Consider the following 19,438-nt stretch of genomic DNA (forward strand, 5'->3'; position numbering starts at 1 on the left):
CTCCACCCTTTCGCCCCGGCCTGTCCTTCCTGAACAGTTTATACCCATCCAAGACAGTGCTCCAGCCGTGTGAGTTACCCCACCAAGTCTCGGTTATTCCAACCATGTCATAGTTCCTTGACTGTGCCAGGACTTCCAATTCCTCCTGCTCGTTTCCCAGGCTTCTTGCATTTGTGTACAGGCACTTGAGATAACTGGCTGATTGCCCAACTTTCTCAATGCAATTCAGGAGGCCTCCCCTTTTGTACCCTCCTCCTTCTGCTTCCTCCTGGTGTCCCACTTACCTCTGGGCTTAGGTCACGGTCCCCCATCGAACCTAGTTTAAAGCCCTACTCACAAGGTTAGCTAGCCTGGCTGGGACAGCTCCTGGCCTGCTTCCCGAATAACGTCCCTGCTAGACAACCAATAAGCCCAGCTGCTCTTCCTGGAAACGGATGGAGTAGCCACAGCACCTGGCTGGCTGCTGGATCTGCACCCTGCTTGTCAGCCTGGCCCCCACAGCAGATGAGTGACTGCTCAAGGCATATCATGCCCGCAGCTGTGTTTGCTCTTGTTCCAGGCTCTGCTCCCCTTCAGCTTCAGACTTCTGGCTTTTATCCCTAGCTCTGCCTCACTGCACTGCTTGCCCCGGCCCCCCTTCTGGTCCTGATCCTAGGCTCTGCCTCTGCCTGAGGGTTTGGTGTGTCCCCCTCCCCTTTCTTCCCCAGCTCTGGCATTTGGCGTCTGACCCTTGAATCATTTCCTGGATGCTGCCCACACTGGACCCAGCGTTAGCTGGTAGGCCAACTTCTAACACTAGTCCTGACGGTACATGGCCCAGGTGGCTACAGACCTGCTCTCACTACTAGACCACATGCTCTGTCAGCTGTGTGTAATGAGTACTAAGGGTCTCTGTAATGGGGGGATTTTTCCAAGGAACTGGCAAGGCATCACTTCCTATTTCTATTTCTGGGCCAGGGCTTCTGTCAGTGGGAAGCACAAACCCAGCAGGCTGATAAAAGGACTCGGGGCTGGTTATCTGGGTCTCGGCTCTGCAGGAAGGCAGAAGAATGGCGAGGGATGACATCTACGAGAACATGCTGATGTCAGAAGTTGCTCCCCCGCCCAAAGGTAAGCACAAGGGGCTGCATCCAGCCCTGGATGCCAGCTGGCCTTTCCTTGGCTCTGTGTTCTCTGCGTGAACGTTCTGGGCAGTGATGGCTTGTTCCAGTGACCGCATCCCAACAGCTCAGCCCCTGGCGCTGGCTAGATGGCACCATGGGCAGTGGGTGATGGTACTCGGTCATTCCTTCTCAGTGCCACCAGTAGGCAATTGCCTAGGGCGGCAAAAGGTAAAGGGCAGCATATTCTCCCCTGCTGGGCTGCAGCCGCCTGCCTCCCCCCCGCTCCCGGAACACAGCCAGGAGCCTGGCATCAGCCATCCTTGTCCCGCTAGCAATGAGCAGCAGCGGCCCCATCCCAGAACCAGGCTCCAGCTGCCCCTGGCTTTCTCATCAATTTCAGGGCTGGAGCAGAGCAGTGAAATTGACAAGAATGACAGCCCCTGCCCACTGCAAATACTCACATTTTTCCAGTTGGGTGGTGGGCGGAGGGCACACGTTTTTATTTTGCCTAGGGCGGCAGAATGTGTAAAGCCGGTGCTGAGTGCAGCCTTTATCCTGCCGGTCCCCAGCAGGAGAAGGGCACAGGGAAGAGAGATGGGAGTCCTTGTCCAGCATCCCAGCTTCCTGCTGGGCAGCACAGTTACATGGGCTGGACATAAAAACCATCCAGGCTCCCCCTCCCTAGCCCGCTGCCACCATCAGCTCCTCTGAGGAGCTCACCAGGGCTGAATCCTTACATCCCTGAACTCGGGGGGCCAGCTCCCTCTCATTTCCCTGTTTCACAGTGACACCTCCTTTCCTTACCTGCGGCCCTTTCCCTGCACGTGCTTCTAACTGGTGAGCAGGGGGTGGGAGATGCTAGCTATGTTAGCAGAGAAGGGTTGGAAAGAGGTGAAGGGAACCAGTTCCTCCAAGGACAAGGAACATATGGAGCTGAAAGCTCTGAGATAAGGACAAGGCTGTTTTCCTAAAGGTCCCAGCAGAAAGGGCCCCTCTCAGTGCCTTTGTTGTGCAGGATAAGGCCTCCTCCGTGGGTTTGTTTATCCCCTTTGATTTCAGTGCCATCCGGATGCCATGTGCCGGCAGTTCTGGTTTTGAACATGTGAAAGAAGCCCAGGAAGGTCCAAGAGAGAAGCAGGGAGGTGGAGAGTGTGGGTGAGGACGTGGGGTTCAGTAAGCCGCTGCAGCCAAGTGCCTAGCACAGCGATGCTCTCTGCAGCGACTTAGGAAAAAACAAGGCAAACGAGTAGTCTGCCACGTGCGACAGAGAGGCCCCTTCCAGAATCTGTTTCAGTAAAGGCTGAGAACTGGAAACTCAGTACACTAGTGAGAGGCAGCTTCACTCTTTGGTTAGAGTGAGAGGACACCACCTCTGCAATGTAAGGGGATTGTTGGGGCATCTGAGTGTTGTCTGCTGGTTCCAGTAACCACACCCCACCGGGGAGCAGTGCTAGCTAATAGCTGAGGCCCAGATCAGACAGGGAGGGAGCGCGCCAGGCTGAGACCTTCAGGGAGAAGAGAATCTGACAGCCTTGTGTCTCCAAGCCGCTGCTGTTCACCTTGGGGAGACCAAATCCAGGCCCCACAGAGCACACTTACTTCTGTCTACACAGAGATCCTGGCTCGAATGCAGATCTAGTTTTCTCCATTTGATGTGTAGGGAAGACACAGTCTTCCGGCTTTGCCCTGTGATTTGCCCCTGGGTTCTCCTGCTATGAGGAGCCCAGCGTCCTGCAGTAGGGTTATGAGGCGGGGGTGCCCTAGAAAGACCCCTTCTGTTCACACTGCTGATGTCAGCCCCATTTTTCTCATAACCACAAATCATTTTCCCCTTATTTCACTTCCTCATCCTTTTGATTTTTCCGAAGTTGTTTCAGGTTCCTTTTTCTCATTTAAAAATACTCTGATGTGTAAGGGTCTCACAAGCCCTAAACTTCCTTCTCAAGAAATGCTTAGGCAGGGAGAAATCCTGCACCTAGATTTCTGTCACAGGAAGCCTGCCTGGCTGGCACCGGGGTCACTCCTGATTTAGGGAGGTTAGTTTTTCAGATTTTGAGTTCAAGTCGGTTCTGATCTTATTTGGCTTGATTCAGCCGTTGCTGTTAACCACAGTCACGGAATAGAAGGTTGAGCGCTGATTAGATTTGGGGGATGGAGTTTCCTCAGTCAGTGGCATTTGAATTGTAACTTTCCATGGATACGTTTCCTTTTCTCCTTCAAGGAAATACTTCCAAGACATTGACTCCTTGGCAATACAGAACCCGGGGCATCGTCACCGCTGTCCTCGTACTCCTGATGCTGGCCCTGGCCACCTCCCTCCTTGCTGTGACACTTCTCTGTAAGTTCAACGGCCACGCCAAGACTGACATTTGCCAACTTTCATACAGGCCAGCTGGCTCCACTGAGGAGGGGGCCACCCCTACTTCTCAGCAGAATATCGACCGTGTTTCCGGTCTGTCCCTCCAAATAAATCTCCCGCTCCAGGGAGTTTGACGGGAGTTGTAAGGTCTTGCCCTACTAGTTTGATATTAGGACAAACTTTCTAACTCTACCGATGGCCACGCACTGGCACCAGTCACTTAGGGAGGTGGTGGAATCCCCCTGGCTGGAGGTTTTTAAAAACAGGAGAGATACCGGTCAGGGCTGGTCTAGGTGTGTGTAGTTCTGCCGGAGGCTCATCTCAGTGACTTTAGATCACGTGTGACAGCCCAACTTGCTTGACCTGCGTTCTGAGGGTCAAGCTGGGTCCGTTCCTGACCATGTATCACCAGCATGAGGCTCAGCCCCAGGTCTCATCATTCCTAGTTGGGAGCAGCCATGTTAGATCTGATGTAGGGCACAGCTCCCAATTCACACAACACTGCCCCATGCGAGGGAGTGTCTCTAAATCACAGTCTCCTACAAGCACATCTCTACAGCAGGGATAACAGAAACCTGGTGGAATAGTAGTCATGACTCAAGTACAGATACTGAAAGATATGTGCCGTACAGGAAAGACAGAAATAAAAGTAAAGATGGTGCAATAGCATTGTATGTTAACGATGAGGTAGGTAGATTGACTGTAAAGAAGTTAGAAGTGATGGAATGGGTAACTGTAGCCTATAGAACTAGCCTGCTTGCTTGCATTATTATTATTAGAGATATTTTGATATGATTGTGTGATTCAATAATAAAATTAGATATTTTATTCAGCTGTAATGCAAGGTACCTTCCAGGCCACATCCTGGATGACAGCTACCGTTAATATATATATATTCAACCTTTGGCTTAGATAAATGTAGAACAGGATAGGACATATATGGTCATAACCTTTACTCTAGACAAGTCAAGGGACATTAAAAGGGGAAGGGGCTGTCCCGTTACCAAGAAACTTTACAAGAACACCACAGAACCCACAATAAGCTAGAAATAACAAAGGTGAGATAAAAGACCACCTGGAAAGGGATGTGGATATGTTAATAATACGTACAAACTTAGTAGCCAATAGATTAGATGTACCCCAAAAGTTTGGAGGTGGAAAGGCCAAGTATGGGCCTGAAAGGATCCATATTCTTGGGGGTATAAGAAAGATCAAATCCAGCTCATCGGGGCAGTCGACTGTCAGCTACCCCTGCTTGAAGTTTTATTTAGTGTTAAGATTCATTCTTTATTTTATATTCTTAAAGTTGTAATGTTAGTCTTAGCTTATAGCTCTGAGCTTTGAAGCAGCTCTTATTCCACTCAACTCCAACTTGAGAAATTAGACATCTCTTTCAACCAAGTCCAGGAAGGGTGTGAGTATACTAGTTTAAAGCATATCATAGATATATCTATCAAATAAGTCTTTACCTTTAAGATTGTATTAATCCATTATCAATTTGATTATTCATTTTTATTTTCTCTATATCAGTCATTTGTTTATTATTTTATGTTATTTTAATAAATTTATAAAATTACACAAATATTGGTTATCACTGGAATTCTTCCTGTGTTGTACCCGGGGTCCTTATAACTCACCTGAAGCCTGATTAAGGATACGAACCTCATAATCCTTTAATTAGAGCTATTGGCAAACCTATTACTCTTTTCAATAAATTAATAACCATAAAATCAGGCTACAGATTGACACCCAAGATGGGACACCCGGAAAGTATATAACAGGTAAATTCAAGGTGGTACCAGGTAATTAGAGACTACCAATCAAAAAAAAAATTTTTTTTAATCAAACTAGGAAGCGAAAAAGTTAAGTTTTTTTTAAATATAAACATTTGAGAAGGCTACTTGAAACAGAAACTTGTGGTTTCCTTGACTGTTTTTGGCAGCTTTCCCAGAAGTTTCTGTGGTCCTTTATTTCTGTTTTGTTTATTATAGGTATGGCATGTGTTTAGGGGTAGCATAATTAATTAAAGTAATATGTACATTTAAACGGGCATTTGGAGTGTAGAAATATTATTAATCAAAGGTATCATAAATAAATATAGAAATGCAGTAGCACTGGGGCCCAGTGACCCACACATAGTGGTGGCTGGAAAGTTAAGTTTGTGTTGTTAAAAAAACCGCTAAAGAAGCCGCTGGAAAAGCCGCTAAGAAAGGCCGCTGGAAAAGCCGCCGTATTTCTTAAGTCCCTAACAACTTATCCTGTGCTGCGCTCACGATCTGCGTGCTATGAGTTTCCCCAGCCATAGTAATTCAGATTGAGTAAACTACCCTATCGATCAGCTAAGAGTTAGTTATCGAAGGAAGAGAAGGGAACTCACCCCCACCCTTCTGGTTTTGGGACTTGTTTACGTAACAGAAAATATATATATAGTGAGACTAGTCCAGGGTATTATTTCTTTATTGCTTCTCCTTGTAATCGAAGGGACGCCTTGGACTAAGAGTTTTAAAAAAATAGTGGTTAACCATAGTATTGTAAGATAGCAAATAACATTATATAGTTTGTCTTATTTAAATTGTAAGTAAAATTCATTTAAAATGAGTGAAGCAAAAGCTATAAAATTTGTGGGCGTGGCCCGCAGTACAGCTTTGGAGGATTATGCAAAAAAATATATTCAGGAACACAAAGGAGGTATAGGACAATTGAAAAATAGTAACATTATTGCTGAACATAATAATCCATGGGGATTAATGAGTCAGGTTTTTGATGAGGAACAAAAGAAAATAAAAGTTAAAGAGGTAAAAGGAATTGCTGTAGAGTGTTTGTTAACAGCTTGTAGTGCACTCGGGCAAAAAATGAATCAGAAAATAGAGTTACTTAAAAAAGCTCAGAAAGCTCTGAAAAAGAAAGAGAAAGCTAACCAAAAGTTGACCACTCGGCTGAGTGCGGTCCGATTAGCAATGTATAGATGTAAGCAAGGTCTGAGTGTCTGAATAAAGGGGGGCACATCATTTGCATGGGCTTGGTATCTGCATGAGTACAATTAAGTACTTAGCATAATTTACCTAGGTGTGGAGCATAATGGGAAATGGTTAGCATGGCTGGGTTTGGGTTACAAACCACTTTGTGTTAAAATGAAATGTTGTCCTGCAATTGAATGAACAGATGTCAGCAAAACTGGGTTTAGTCTTTTATGATAGAACACTTCACCCTAAACTAAACAGAGCTCCCCAAGGGTGGCAGGCCGATGTTCCAGCCTGAAAGAGGTGGAGGAGTCTCTTATTGAGATTGCAGGGGCCAAGCAAGAGGGCTGCCCCAGGCAGGGAGTGACTCTCACCTCCCAGTGTTAAAAGGTAGACTTAATGACTCATCTTGGAGTCTTTTGTCTCTTGAAAACAGGGACATTTCCTGTATGACAGTAGAAGGTTTACCTATGAGCTGAAATCACTAAGAGCTGAACTTTGCCTGATCACTAACAGAGCTGAGTGGGCAACAGGCAACTCTGGTGGGAGGCTAGCACAGTCGGTGCCAGCCCAGTCAGCAAGGGGAGCTGGCACAGTCGCGGTCGGCGGAGGGGCCGGGCACAGTCGGTGCCAGCCCAGCCAGCAGTCGGTGGGAGATCGGCGTGGTCGTTGCCAGCGGTGGGGGACTCAGTGAGGCCCACAGGCGATAGGAGACAGCGGCAGTGGGGGCCTGGACAGGCCTGTGTTGGACCGTTGCAGCCGATGGGGCGGAGTCACACCTGAGAGGTGGATATTGCAACTACAACGGTCAGTACAGGAGCAAGAAGGAAGGGAGAGGCGAAGGACACGCCCTGTACTCTGGGATGGGTTTGGGCTCATTGAGTTCATAGGCGAAGGACACGCCCTGTACTCTGGGATGGGTTTGGGCTCATTGAGTTCATGAACTCTGTTCGCACTGTTTCCCAAACCAGTGCGGTGTTATCTCTGTTTTGCTATTAAAAGGTTTCTTTCCACACTCAGACTCTGTGCTTGCGAGAGGGGAAGTATTGCTCTTTGGAGGGCGCCCCGGGGGGTAGTGTGTAATTTCCTAGGTGACTGGGTGGGGGCTCGAGCCAGTTGGTGTTGCATCGTTTACAGGGACCCCTATATATAGAACCCGGCCCTTGCTGCGGCCGACTGGGTCTGGCAGAAGGGTTACATAAACAAACACAGGAGGTGGAAAAATTATAGCAGGGTTGGTGTCAAATGAAGGAACAGGCGGTTGCTAGTAAAAAAGCACTAAAGGAATATAAATTAGAGCGTGGTCAGCTGGTAGATCAAATCAGTAAGTTGGAAGGTTTATTAACTGGTCATGAATCAAAGCAAAGGTTGTTATCAGATCGAATCAGTGGATTGGAAAAGAGAGAGGAGATAAATCAGCCCGCAGTTGAGAGCTTTTTGGTAGAGAAGGTAAGCATAGGAGTGCAGGTGGCACAAGGATTAAAGATAAAGGATATGGTTCCTATCCCTATTGGTATGGTAGACTCGATGGATAAAAATCGGGCTACATAACACAGAGTCTGTTTGGGGAAGAAAGCTATCAGAGACTCCTGGGAATTGTGTGATTACGGGAGATTTTAGTTTCCCAGCTATAGATCAGAGGACAAGTGCTACTAATAGTGGTAGGGCCTAGACGTTCCTGGACGTGACAGCTGACAGATTTCTTCACCAAATAGTCACCAAACCAGCAAGAGGAGATGCCATTTTAGATCTGGTATTGGTGGGTAGTGAGGACCTCCAGAGAAGAACTGGTTGTAGGGGACAGCCTTGGTTTGAGTGATCATGAGCTAATTCAGTTTAAACTAAACGGAAGGATAAACAAAAATAGGTTTGCAGCTCGGGTCCTTGATTTCAAAAGGGGAACCTTAAAAAAAATTGGGGAATGAGTACGGGGAAGTGGCCTGGGCCGAAGAACTCAAGGATCTGAATGTGGCAGAGTCTGGGAATTACTTCAAGTCCAAGTTGCAGAAACCCTCTGGAGCCTGCATCCCAAGCAAGGGGAAGAAACTCATAGGGATGGTTGCAGACCAAACTGGGTGAGCAAGCATCTCAGTTAGGGGATTAAGAGAAAGCAGAAAGATCAGCAAGGAAAGCTCCCTCTTGGAGGTCAGAGTGTGTAGGGAAAAGTGAACACTGCCAAAAGCCAAGCAGAGCTGGGACTGGCAAAGAAAATTAAAAACACTAGTAGGAGGTTCTACAGCCATATAAATAAAAAGAGACTGTCAAACCCGGAGGATGTGGGGGAGATTAAAGATGATCTAGGCATGGCCCAATGCCTAAGTGAAAACTTTGCCTCAGTTTTTAATAAAGGGAATGAGGAGCTTGGGACAGTGAACGTAAGAACAGCTATACGGGGTCAGACCAGTGGTCCATGGACCCAGTATCCTGTCTCCTGAGAATGGCCGGTGCCAGGTGCTTCAAAGGGAATGAACAGAGCAGGTCATCATCGAGTGATTCCTCCCGTCGGCCATTCCCAGCTTCTGGCAAACAGCAACCACTGCCCATCCTGGCTAATAGCCATTGATGGACCTGTCCTCCATGAACTTACCTAGTGGCAGGGTGACTAATGGAAATGGGAATATGGAAGTAGAAATTACCACATCTGAAATGGAAGTCAGACTCAAACAGCTGAATAGAACCATATTGGGGGACCTGGATAATCTCCATCCAAGGATATTCAAGAAACTGAAACATGGAATCGCAAGCCCACCACCAAGATTTGTTAGTGAATCTGTCAACTTCGGAGTCTGGAGACTGCTAATGCACTCCCATTTTTAAGAAACGGGGAAAGAGTGATCCAGAAAACTACAGGCCTGTTAGTTTGACCTCAATTGTATGCAAGACCGTAGAACAAATTTCGAAAGAGGAAGTAGTTCAGGACATCGAGGTGAACATCTACAAAAGGTAGATGGTGCCAGACCAACCTGATCTTTCTTTGAGACGGTAACTGATTTTTTAGACAAAGGAAATGCAGTACATCGAATCTACCTGGATGTCAGTGAGGCACTGGGTACAGTTCCACATGGGAAATTAATAGTTAGATTGGAGAAGCTGAGGATTAATATTGCTGTTAATCGCTACGTGCATAACCTTGCACTTTGCGCTATTGAATTTCATCCCATTTCTACTACTCCAGGTTTCAAGGTCATTCAGACCTTCTGGTATGATATCCCGGTCCTCCTCTGTATTGTCACTACCTCCCAGCTTTGAGTCATCTGCACATTTTATTAGCACACTCCCACTTTTTGTGCCAAGGTCATTAATGAAAATGTTAAATAGAATTGGTCCCAAGACTGATCCCTGAGGAACTCCACTAGTAACCTCCCTCCAGCCTGACAGCTCACCTTTCAGTATGACCCGCCGTAGTCTCCCCTTTAGCCAGTTCCTTATCCACCTTTTAACTGGGTCAGGAAGGAATTTCCCCCCGGCTCAGATTGGCAGGGACCCTGGGGGTTTATTGCCTTCCGCTGCAGCATGGGGCACGGGTCACTTGCAAGTTTGAACTCGTGTCAATGGTGGATTCTCTGTAACTTGAAGTCATTAAATCAAGAGGTGAGGACTTCAGTAACTCAGCCAGAGGTTATGGGCCTCGTGGGTTAGGTTCTGTGGCCTGCGCTGTGCAGGGGATCAGACTATGGTCATGATGGTCCCTTCTGGCCGTAAAATCTATGAGACCTCTCTCTGCCTCAGTTGTCCACCTGTAGAATGAGGGTAGGAGTGCTTCCCTACTTCGCAGGGGTGTCTTTAGACGTGAAATAACACATTACAGATTGTGCGGGGCTCAGATACCACAGGGAGGGCAGCCAGATGAGTTCGATGGTTCTGCAGACGGCACTTGGAGAACAAGCCTTTGGATGGTGGGACAGAAACTGGCTGCCTGGCTCAGCAGCCTGCAGCGCTAACGGGAGTGGAAGGCTGATTTCTAGGGACAGACTTACACCCTCTGAACAGCAGCCCTTTAGTCTTGCAGGCCCGGATCCTCAGAGGCATTTGGGCTCCTGGCTTCCGTTGAAATCACTGGGAGGGAGGTGCCTATAGTTAGCAGACAGGACCTTGAGACGCCCCAGGAGCAGAGCTTGTCAGGATTGTTAATAAGCCCTCGGACTACCACCGTGCCCAGAAGCTGCACTCAGGCCCAGCTTTCCGTTGTGCTAGGTGCTGCACAAATGCACAGTAAAATGAGCTCATTGAACCATCGGACTAGAAGGGGTGCCAGGATCATCTAGTCTAACCCCCCCCGCCAAGATGCAGGATTTGCTGTGTCTAACCCCCCCCAAGCCAGCTGGCTAGCCAGCCTCCTTTGGAAAACCTCCAGGGGAGGTGCCTGAGGCAGCCTGTACCATGCTCCTACCGCTCTCGCAGTTAGGCGTTTTCCCTGAGAGTTAATCTCAATCTGCTGTGCTGTAGTTGTGGGTCCCTGCCCCAAAGAGCTGACACCCTGCGTTAAGACAGTGTAACATACACCCGTGGCGAGCCCCGAATGGGACCTGGGCTTTGCGTGCATCCCTCCTTGGGAGAGAAGCTTTCAAAGATTAAAATAAAAGAAGTGAACAGAGAACAGGCTTCGCGCTAGCTGCCTCTGCCTCCTCTGGATGTGGCGGGGGTCCAGCTGCAGCTGCGTCCAGTCGCTGACCCGCCGACATGTGATTTCTAGATTTCCGGGGCCAGAGGAAGCTCCAAGCGGTTGAGGAGGCGGTCCAGAAGCTTAGAGTCTCTCTGCAGCCCAACAAAACCTCGGCCAAGTCAGCGAAGGAGTCGGATGGTAAGTCACAGGAGGAGGGGCTTAGGCATCGGGGTCAGCTCCCCTCCCTTGCTCTGGAAGCTGAGCAGTCTCCTGCCTGTGGGCATGGCGGAGGGCATCTTCCTACTCCCCTGCATATGCTTCTCTGCCACCGGGCCCCCTGCTCCCCATCCAAGGGACATCCTCTGCCAATGGAGGCTCCGTTCCCACAGATGGATGGCTGCTTCAGGCTTCTTCCCCACACCAGGCCTGACAGTGGCAGGCTGGCTGCATCCGTCCCATGCGCCTAACCCCGATGCCCAGTGGTCAGCATCTCCTGTCCTTTAACTACTGTTTCGCTCATGCCACGGTTCCCGTCCCGTAGCGCCTGCATTGTTAGGGCTGCATTCGTGGGAATGACAGAGGCCGCTCTCAAAACATACAGGGCCGAATTCAGACCCTGGTGTAAGGGGAAGGTCAGAGGTGCTGCACTCTTGGGTCTCAGTTTGGCCCCCGTGATCCCTGAGCCCTTCCTACGCTGCTACAATACTTTGGTGACTGCCACGGTCCCATCGATGGAGGCAGAGGGTGGCCAGGTGTCGCAGCTGTCTGACAACCTGCACCTGGTGGTACATACAAACCAGTCTACGGAGCCGATTTATCCAGCGTCCGATCGGGAGATGGGCATGAACTAACACCCGGGTACTGAACACACCTGGCAGCTGGGATGTTCAAAATTCAGGCCTGGAGCAGTACCATGGCTTGGGTCCACGGATGTTCTTGCAGCCCCAGTTCAGCCACATGCCGCAGGTGACCCCCTCCCAGCTCAGGAGAGCCAGTCATCACTGTTAAAAGCAGAGATGGGGCAGGAGGGAATCAGGGAGAGCTGGCGGAGTAGATGGGGTACTGGAGCAGAACTCAGGAGAGCTTGATTCAATTCCCACCTCTGCTAACAACCTTCTGTGACCTTGAGCAAGTCTCCCTGCACCCAGTTCCCCAACAGGAAAATGATCCTTTATTTCTCCCAGCTAGTGTCTATTTCAATCGTGAGCTGTTGAGAGCCGGGAGTGCCCCTTCCCGTCTGTACAGCGCCTAGCACAAAGGGCCCCGCAGGTGCTGCCCTACGACACATGCTAATAATCAAAGGTGCTGCATCTCCACTGACGTCACTGTGGCTTGCTCCTAGCTCTGCAGTTATTGGATGAAGCACAGGCAGGAGTCCGGATGCTGAGAGACCAGCTGGGTAATGCGAGTGCGGCGTACAGAGAAATCCAGACCCGTTTGGATCGCGTCACTGCAGTGCGAGCCACAGGGCCAGATCCATGCGGTAAGTATGAGCTGCCATGCTAGCTGGCGCCCTGCTCCCGCTGGGGCTGAGGATAAGCGGAAGCTCCAAGGCTGCCTATGCAGCGCCTGGCACCAGCCCCGAGCTGTCTTTCATTAAAAACCCCATGTGGCTGCATACATGCCCACACCGTGGTGATCCGTGTGGAGATAAATTACAGCCTAGATCTCGTTAGCCTAATGGGAGCACCCGGGTATCAGCTCTTGTTAGATGCTCCAAGCCAGCCAGGCGCACAGGCAAAAAGTGATACTGGCATTTCAGCGTATGGGGTGTTGCTTTCAGAACCGTCACTGAGCCAGTGCCCCCTGCGTGGTGCTGGGGGGGCAGGCACCAACGTGCAAAAGACCTGAGATTTTGACCATTTACAATCATCAAAAACTGTTGATGCAGAATCTGTTTCACCTTGAGCAACTACATTGCCCCTGCCAGTCCAGCTAAAGAGTCAGTCTTCTCTTTCCCATGAGAGCCGTGCTGCTCTGCTCTGGGACCAGCTGCCATGTGCCCACCCAGAGGCAGCTGCATTTTAGTGCTGACGGAGTGATCCCGTGATGTCTGCTTTCAGCAGCGCTCTTTGGGATCCTTCATGTGGCCACTGCAGTTATGTATTGTGCTGCTGGAGAATCAGGATGCAGAAGTTCCTTGGGCTTGGGGCAGTTGAAAGGCAGGGGAAACGCAGCCCTAGAAAACCTGAGCTCCCTGAGTGTGTCCTTGTGACTTTAGCCCGTCCTTCTGACCTCCATCTGTGCTCCTAGGTGACGTCCTGACAAAGCTCTCCAAGGGCTGGAAGTTTTACAGTGGGAACCTCTATTACTTTTCACAAGGAAGTAAGTCGTGGGAAGAGGCTGAGCAGTTCTGTGTGTCCGAGGACTCGCACCTGACCTCCATCTCCTCCCAGGCAGAACAGGTGCGTGCAGTGACCTCCTAGGGGCTTGAATACCAAGGGTGTGTCTTCGCTGACGGTGGCAAATTCGCTGGCGTCAGATTGATTTCTCAGGATCGACTGAGCGGAAGTGCAGCCCCGCTCAATCGATCCGGAAATCGACTTAATAAATCCACCCCTGGAAAAAGAGTGACGCTGCGCCGACAGGAATGCATTTAGGAAGTCGACGGAAGATACGCAAGTTACTCTACGCCGAATTTGCTGGTAAGTGTAGACCAGGCCTGAGTCATTGCCTTGTTTAATAGCAGGCGAGGTGGCATGCCAGCTACGTGCCCGGTGGCAAACTATCGGGGAGGATGCCAAGCCTTGGAACCTGATTTGAACCTCAGGAGAGCCAGTCATCACTGTTAAAAGCAGAGATGGGGCAGAGGAAAAGTGTCCAGATCTGGATTTCCTAGAGTCTGGGGTGCTGGGGGTGGGAGGTTTGGGGGTAAGGCTCATTTCTGATTGGCTCTATTTCCAGTTTAGCATTACCTGCAAACCCAGTGACCTTTCCCAGTCAGGACCCACTTTGAGCCCTCTCCCCAGTCTGAGAGCTCAATCCTGAGCTCCGATTGGACAATCGAGAAGCCTGTAGCTAGAAGATTTGTGTGCAACGGGCCATGCACTGCTCAGAGAATCCTCTCTCCCCACGAGCCCACAATAGAAAATCCCAGCCTCCAGCAGTGTTAGACTTTGCACCCAGTTATCTCCTCCTCGCTTTGCCTCCTCCAAGGCCAGAGCTGTGCTTTGAACTCGGAGATCAGTAACTGGCTCATCCCAGCTCTGAGGAGGCTGTGGTGGGTGAGTGTTTGGAGATAGGTAGCTATTGTTAGCCCCACCAGATACAGATGTAGATGCAGACACAGAGACCTCCTGCAGGGTCTCCTACCTATTTGCGGTCAGTGTTTGTGGTAGGACCTCCTGTCTCCCAATGCCCTGCTCAAGCCCCTAGACGCCCTTTGCTCTCACGCAAAATCTGTCAGCCCAGGCAGCTGCAGCTGCATCCTGCAGCCTCTCTGGGGTGACCTGTGCATGCTGGAAACTGTGCTGTGCAGGACTTCCTCTTCACGGAGACCAAGGAAGCAAACCACTGGATTGGGCTCACCGACCAGGGGACAGAGGGCACCTGGCGCTGGGTGGATGGCACAGAATTCAGAGAAGAAGCAAACTCAGGGTGAGTAAAGCTTCAGATGAGTGATTATTTATGACACGTTTGGGTGCCAGCTCTTTCAGGCAGCATCTGTATGGTCCCATGCGGCTATTGCAGCACAACGGGCCCTGATCCTGAGCAAGGCCCAGGGGCACTGCCACAACAGAAATGAATTCTGCCAGGAATTCCTACTAATGCCCCTTTGCTTAGAATAGGCACCTGACCAGTGAGACCAGGGGCCAGAACCTCCCCAGGGTAACTCAGATTTGACGTGGATGAGCCCCATGGATTTACAGTAGCTGAGTATCTGGCCCCACGTCGACTCAAAGCAGCCAGATTTAGCCTGGAGCGGCTGGCAACTTCCAGCACTCCCCTTGGGATTTCACTGCGCTCCCCCCTCTATAGCACTTTGACGTGGAGGCTCTGGGAGCCCGGGGGGATGGCCGGAGCCAACTGGAATCTTTGCAATGCCTCAATGGCCTGTGGATGACGTCCATAACCAGGGGTGTGGGGAGAATTTAATGAAGGAGCTGCGATATTTCTGATTCTCCGTTCCCATCTCGGGGTGTTCCTGGGACATGCTGCACCACACAGGGCTGGGTGGGCCATGGGGGGCGATTGCCCAGGGCACTGTGGTCAGGGAGGCATCATCCGAGTGCCATAAGCAGACGGGCCTGGGCTGCCGGAGCGGGGGTGAGTGTGGGCGATGCTTGGGTTGGAGCCCCGGGCCAGAGGGTGGGCGATGCTGCCTGGAGCTGCCAGCCTGGCAGGGGGTGCAAGCAGCAGGGCTCGCCCCTGTGGAGCCAGCGGGCCAGCCCCTGGGACCCGCCTTCCCGCAGACACCGGTGATGGTCATGTACCCGCTTGCCTCCTGCTAGAGTGCTTGGGGGGTGTGGCCAGGCAAGTCCCCAGGCCCAGAAACTCCTCCCTGTGCAAGAACCCGGCCGGGCGCCAGTGCCAGGAGCGGATCCTCATGCCCGGTACCCCATGCTGCCGTTCTCAAACTCAAAGAAAGGGCGCCCAAAGACAAGTTCTCCCGGGGCGCCATTTTCACTCATGCTGGCCCCTGGCTCCGCCCTGCTTTGATTCTGGGCGCTGAGATCTGAGTTGCTGATGCTCAGCATTTGGAGCCATGAACTGCCTGTGGCTCTTTGCTGGCTTTGTCAGGCACAGGGCAATTGCTGCTCGCTCCCATCAAAAGCCCTTGGTCACCACGGCCCCGCGCGAGAACGCCACGATGGCTGGGCGAGAGGCGGGGGTGGGGGAGCTGGCTTTGCTGTGTCTTTTCTGGGTGTCTTGGTGCCCTGCTCGCGCCGGGGCCCCTGGCAGAGCGGAGCGCAGGAGCTGGCTCTGGTGCTCCACAGAGACACACAATTCTTTCCTCCGTAGGGACTGGGAGTCCAGCCAGCCAGACAACTGGCACCAGGGGGTAGGAGGCAGGGAAGACTGTGTTGAGATCCGCAGAAGCAAGTGGAATGACGCTAACTGCACTCTGCCTACTCGGTGGATTTGTAAGCAGGCCCGGGGATCGACTGGGCTGTGATGTGGCAGGTCCCAGTACCTCAAAAAGCTGCCTTAAATTCTAAGTTACGGAGCATATTTTCCAGCCACCTGCTTATGGGGAGCCCTGTGCACCGGAGGGGGCTGCGTGGGTCCTGCATTGCAGGTGGAGTCCCCAGCAGGAATCCTGGCTGACCCGGCCAGAATTCCTCCTGGTGGCTTCCGGGGCACAGGTGGCAAAGGGCTAGCGCCACCATCCTTGGGGAGAATGCAGTGAGCGCTCCGTGCCAGCTACCACCCTGGAGGTGCTAGCAAGGAGCAAGGACTGCATTCCCCGAGGAGCTTCTGGCCAGCTCCTGCTCCCGGAGCAGAGCCTGCGGGAAGAACATTGTGCCCTCCACCTTTGCAGGGGCTCGCCATAGGGTGACCCTAAGCCTGGCCACGCAGCCTGCAGCACGGGGAGAGAAAAGACATGCTAGAGAGGAGATGGGCCTGAGCCAGACCTCTGCCTCCGAATCCCCCAGGCTGTGGGGAACATGGAACCCAGATGCAAACTCTGCAGTTCTGCTCTTCTCTGGTAGATGGAGCTGAAACAGGACTCTGGGTCTGTGCCCTCCCTAGCTTTACAGGAGGCAGATCCAGAGCAGCACCATCCATTTCTGTAGGACAGAGGTTTCCAGATTTTCCAGCACCTGTCTCTATCCGTCCACTGTACTAATTAAGGCTCTGCCGCGTGGCAACACAGAAGGACCCTTGGCACACCCGCAAAGGGCTATAATCTCAGAGAGCTGCTTCTTGTTCGCCCCCCGCCTTCCCCTCCTGTTTGCTCCCTTGTGGATCAGTTTGAAGGGGACATCTCGACCGGGCAAAGCCTCTTCCAGTCCGGCAGGTTTGGCATTTGGACCTGAACAAAGTTGGGGCTGGACACACCGGGGTCTCCTGTGGCAGGACGAACACCGAGACCTGCAGCTGTAACAGTCAGGGGGCCAAAGGGCCGCACCCAACTGAGTTATAGCCCCATGGCTTAGAGCTCTGTCTTAGCTCCTCTTGCGTCCGTGGCGAGTGGAGCTGTTAGTGACCATGGGAGGAGTCCGGGAGGACCTGGCTGTCTGGGGCAGGTGCCTCCCAGCCCACACCCCATCAGCATGCTCAGTGGGGACGCCACTGCTGCCCAGCCCTGGAGGGGCGCAGGGGAGCTCTGGCATCTGAATGGGGGCGGCTTTTGGTGATGTTTAGCATGGTCGCCTCTTGCACTTTCATGGCTGGTGATGGGTGGCTGGCCCCTGCTGGAGTGGCTCTGACCACGATGTTAGAAATGCCGGCCTTCAGTCCCACCCAGCCCAGGGGAAAGCCTCCTCTGATTGGCTGCCTAACCCACCGCCCCGCCTGCTGGGGAAAGGCAGCCAATCAGAGCTGCAGCAGATGCCAGAGGAGATCTCTCTCAGCCACTTACCCGTGCATCAAGCGCATAGCTTGTGGTTGAGCGACAGCTTGAATTCTAAAAGCCATCCAGTCCTGATTTAAAGACTGCAAGAGATGGAGAAACCACCACATTCCTCGGTAAGTTGTTCCAATGCTTAATTGCTTCTCAGTAGCTCTGAGATGATAGAGATGGAGTCAGAGCTCTTTAAAATACTTACATTTTTTTTTTTTTTTGCTATTGTGTCCCTGTTAAAGGAAAACAGAACAGCAAGTGAAGTAGACAGCACACCAGGTATCAAAAACTGCACAACAAACAAAACATTGCCCATTTCAGACACTTTTTAAAAGTAAAAAAATCCAGTTCTAAATTGGGTTGACTCCCATTCCAGATATACAGAGCCTGACCATAACCTAGGGAAATAAACTCATGGCCGTTAAAAGCATCCCCACATTTTTTGGGTGTTGTAATATCATGACACACTCTTAGAGGCTGCAGCCCTAATCCCAGGTTGCAATCAGACAAGGGAGAGCTGACCTGGACTGGGTCTATGCTCTTAAGGTCTGATGTTGATGTCAGGTACAATGTTTTCAAAAAACTGCCCAGTTCCAAAGTCATTACAACAGTGTCTTGATAGCAGATCGAGTCTCCTGCATTCCTTGCAATGTTTCTGGAGGATGTACTCAGAGCTTCAGCAGTAACTGCATCCCTTCTGGACTTGGGAGGGGCTAGTTTCCATAAAGGGCCAGGAACTAGATTGGAAATTGGTTGATTTTTTTAAAGGGACTTTCTGTGCTAAAAACTAGAGCATACTGCACCTGGTTATTAGCCTTCATATTTCTCTGCATAAAGAATGTGCAGTTTTTGGTTGTTCCCATCTATGTTCACATCATCATTTATAATAGGATGATGAAAGGCCTGAACAGCCGACTTTCCCCCTGTTTAGTTTGTTCCCTTCCATTTGGAAACACTTTTTCATCCCTGCATGAAGAGAATGGAGCCAGAAATGAACATGGATCTTGTGTGTGAGTCAGCAACAGCGGCATCATTGATATCAATCACACAATTCTGGAAATAGACTTAAGCCAGTAAGTCCTCTGTGGGTTGGCTTTGGAGCAGAAGCAGAACAAAAGTACCCTCATACAAATACAAAACAGGTTGTGTTAGGAGGCAGGCTCCAGTTACATGCTCACATGCTACTTTTTCCACAGGACCCTGCCTCATTCAGCGATCACACAGTCAAAGACTCTCTCATGATGCATATGCACAAGGAGTCCAAATTAAGGATGCAGCCACAATCTTGATTTTGCATTTCTTAGCCTTTCTAGATTTGTAGGCAAGCAAAACGCCAGCACTCTGAGATTGTAGCCCTTTGTGGGTGCGAAGGTTCTTCATTGTTACAGAGCACTTAGATGCCATGTGGCAGAAGCTTAGAAGTACAATGGATGGATAGACATAGATGCTGCAAACACCGGGCAACCCGATCCTGCAGAAATGTTTGGTACCCCTCTAGATCTGTGTGACACACTGTACCCCAAAGCAGCACCTTGTAAACCCGATATTCATCATTTCTGTACGGATATGATCATTCCTATTAAGCAGGCTATGTAAGATATCGAATGAAAGGTCAATCTGCTAAAAACCATGCTTCTGTCCAAATATGTGTACCCTTAATGTGTATCAAGTTATGAGACTTGCTGTAAATTTAAGAACCTTTTCAAGCCGGGCGATGGGCCTCGCCCAGGAGTATAAGAGACTATTATCCCGCAAGGGAATTCTAATTGTAATCAAGTACAGAGGATCTACAATTCAATAACTTTTGCGCAAGCACCACACAGGGAATTGCTCAACTTTATGACTCAGTTGCATAAGATGACACCAGGGGGATTGAGCAACCTTGTGACTTAGCAGAGCCCACCT

At 50.6% G+C, this 19,438-nt stretch overlaps 1 protein-coding gene across 1 annotated transcript; it reads left to right on the top strand.

Moving 5' to 3' along the window:
- Nucleotides 1-1,049: 1,049 nt before the first annotated feature.
- Nucleotides 1,050-16,141, top strand: LOC137143694 (C-type lectin domain family 4 member F-like). Its single transcript, XM_067533612.1, has 7 exons — nucleotides 1,050-1,110; nucleotides 3,325-3,441; nucleotides 11,116-11,223; nucleotides 12,368-12,508; nucleotides 13,279-13,430; nucleotides 14,504-14,622; nucleotides 15,988-16,141. The coding sequence occupies exons 1-7, from the start codon at nucleotides 1,050-1,052 to the stop codon at nucleotides 16,139-16,141; spliced, it is 852 nt and encodes a 283-aa protein (XP_067389713.1).
- Nucleotides 16,142-19,438: the final 3,297 nt, after the last annotated feature.

Source organism: Emydura macquarii, unplaced genomic scaffold (assembly GCF_026122565.2).
Source record: "Emydura macquarii macquarii isolate MOO-44397 ecotype Brisbane River unplaced genomic scaffold, CSIRO-AGI_Emac_v2 contig_3345, whole genome shotgun sequence".
Taxonomy (NCBI): domain Eukaryota; kingdom Metazoa; phylum Chordata; order Testudines; family Chelidae; genus Emydura; species Emydura macquarii.

Coding starts and splice junctions, on each gene's coding strand:
- LOC137143694 (XM_067533612.1), top strand. CDS start 1,050: ATGGCGAGGGATGACATCTACGAGAACATGCTGATGTCAGAAGTTGCT. Junction 12,509..13,278: donor CACAGGGCCAGATCCATGCG/GTAAGTATGAGC, acceptor CTGTGCTCCTAG/GTGACGTCCTGACAAAGCTC. Junction 14,623..15,987: donor AGAGAAGAAGCAAACTCAGG/GTGAGTAAAGCT, acceptor TTTCCTCCGTAG/GGACTGGGAGTCCAGCCAGC.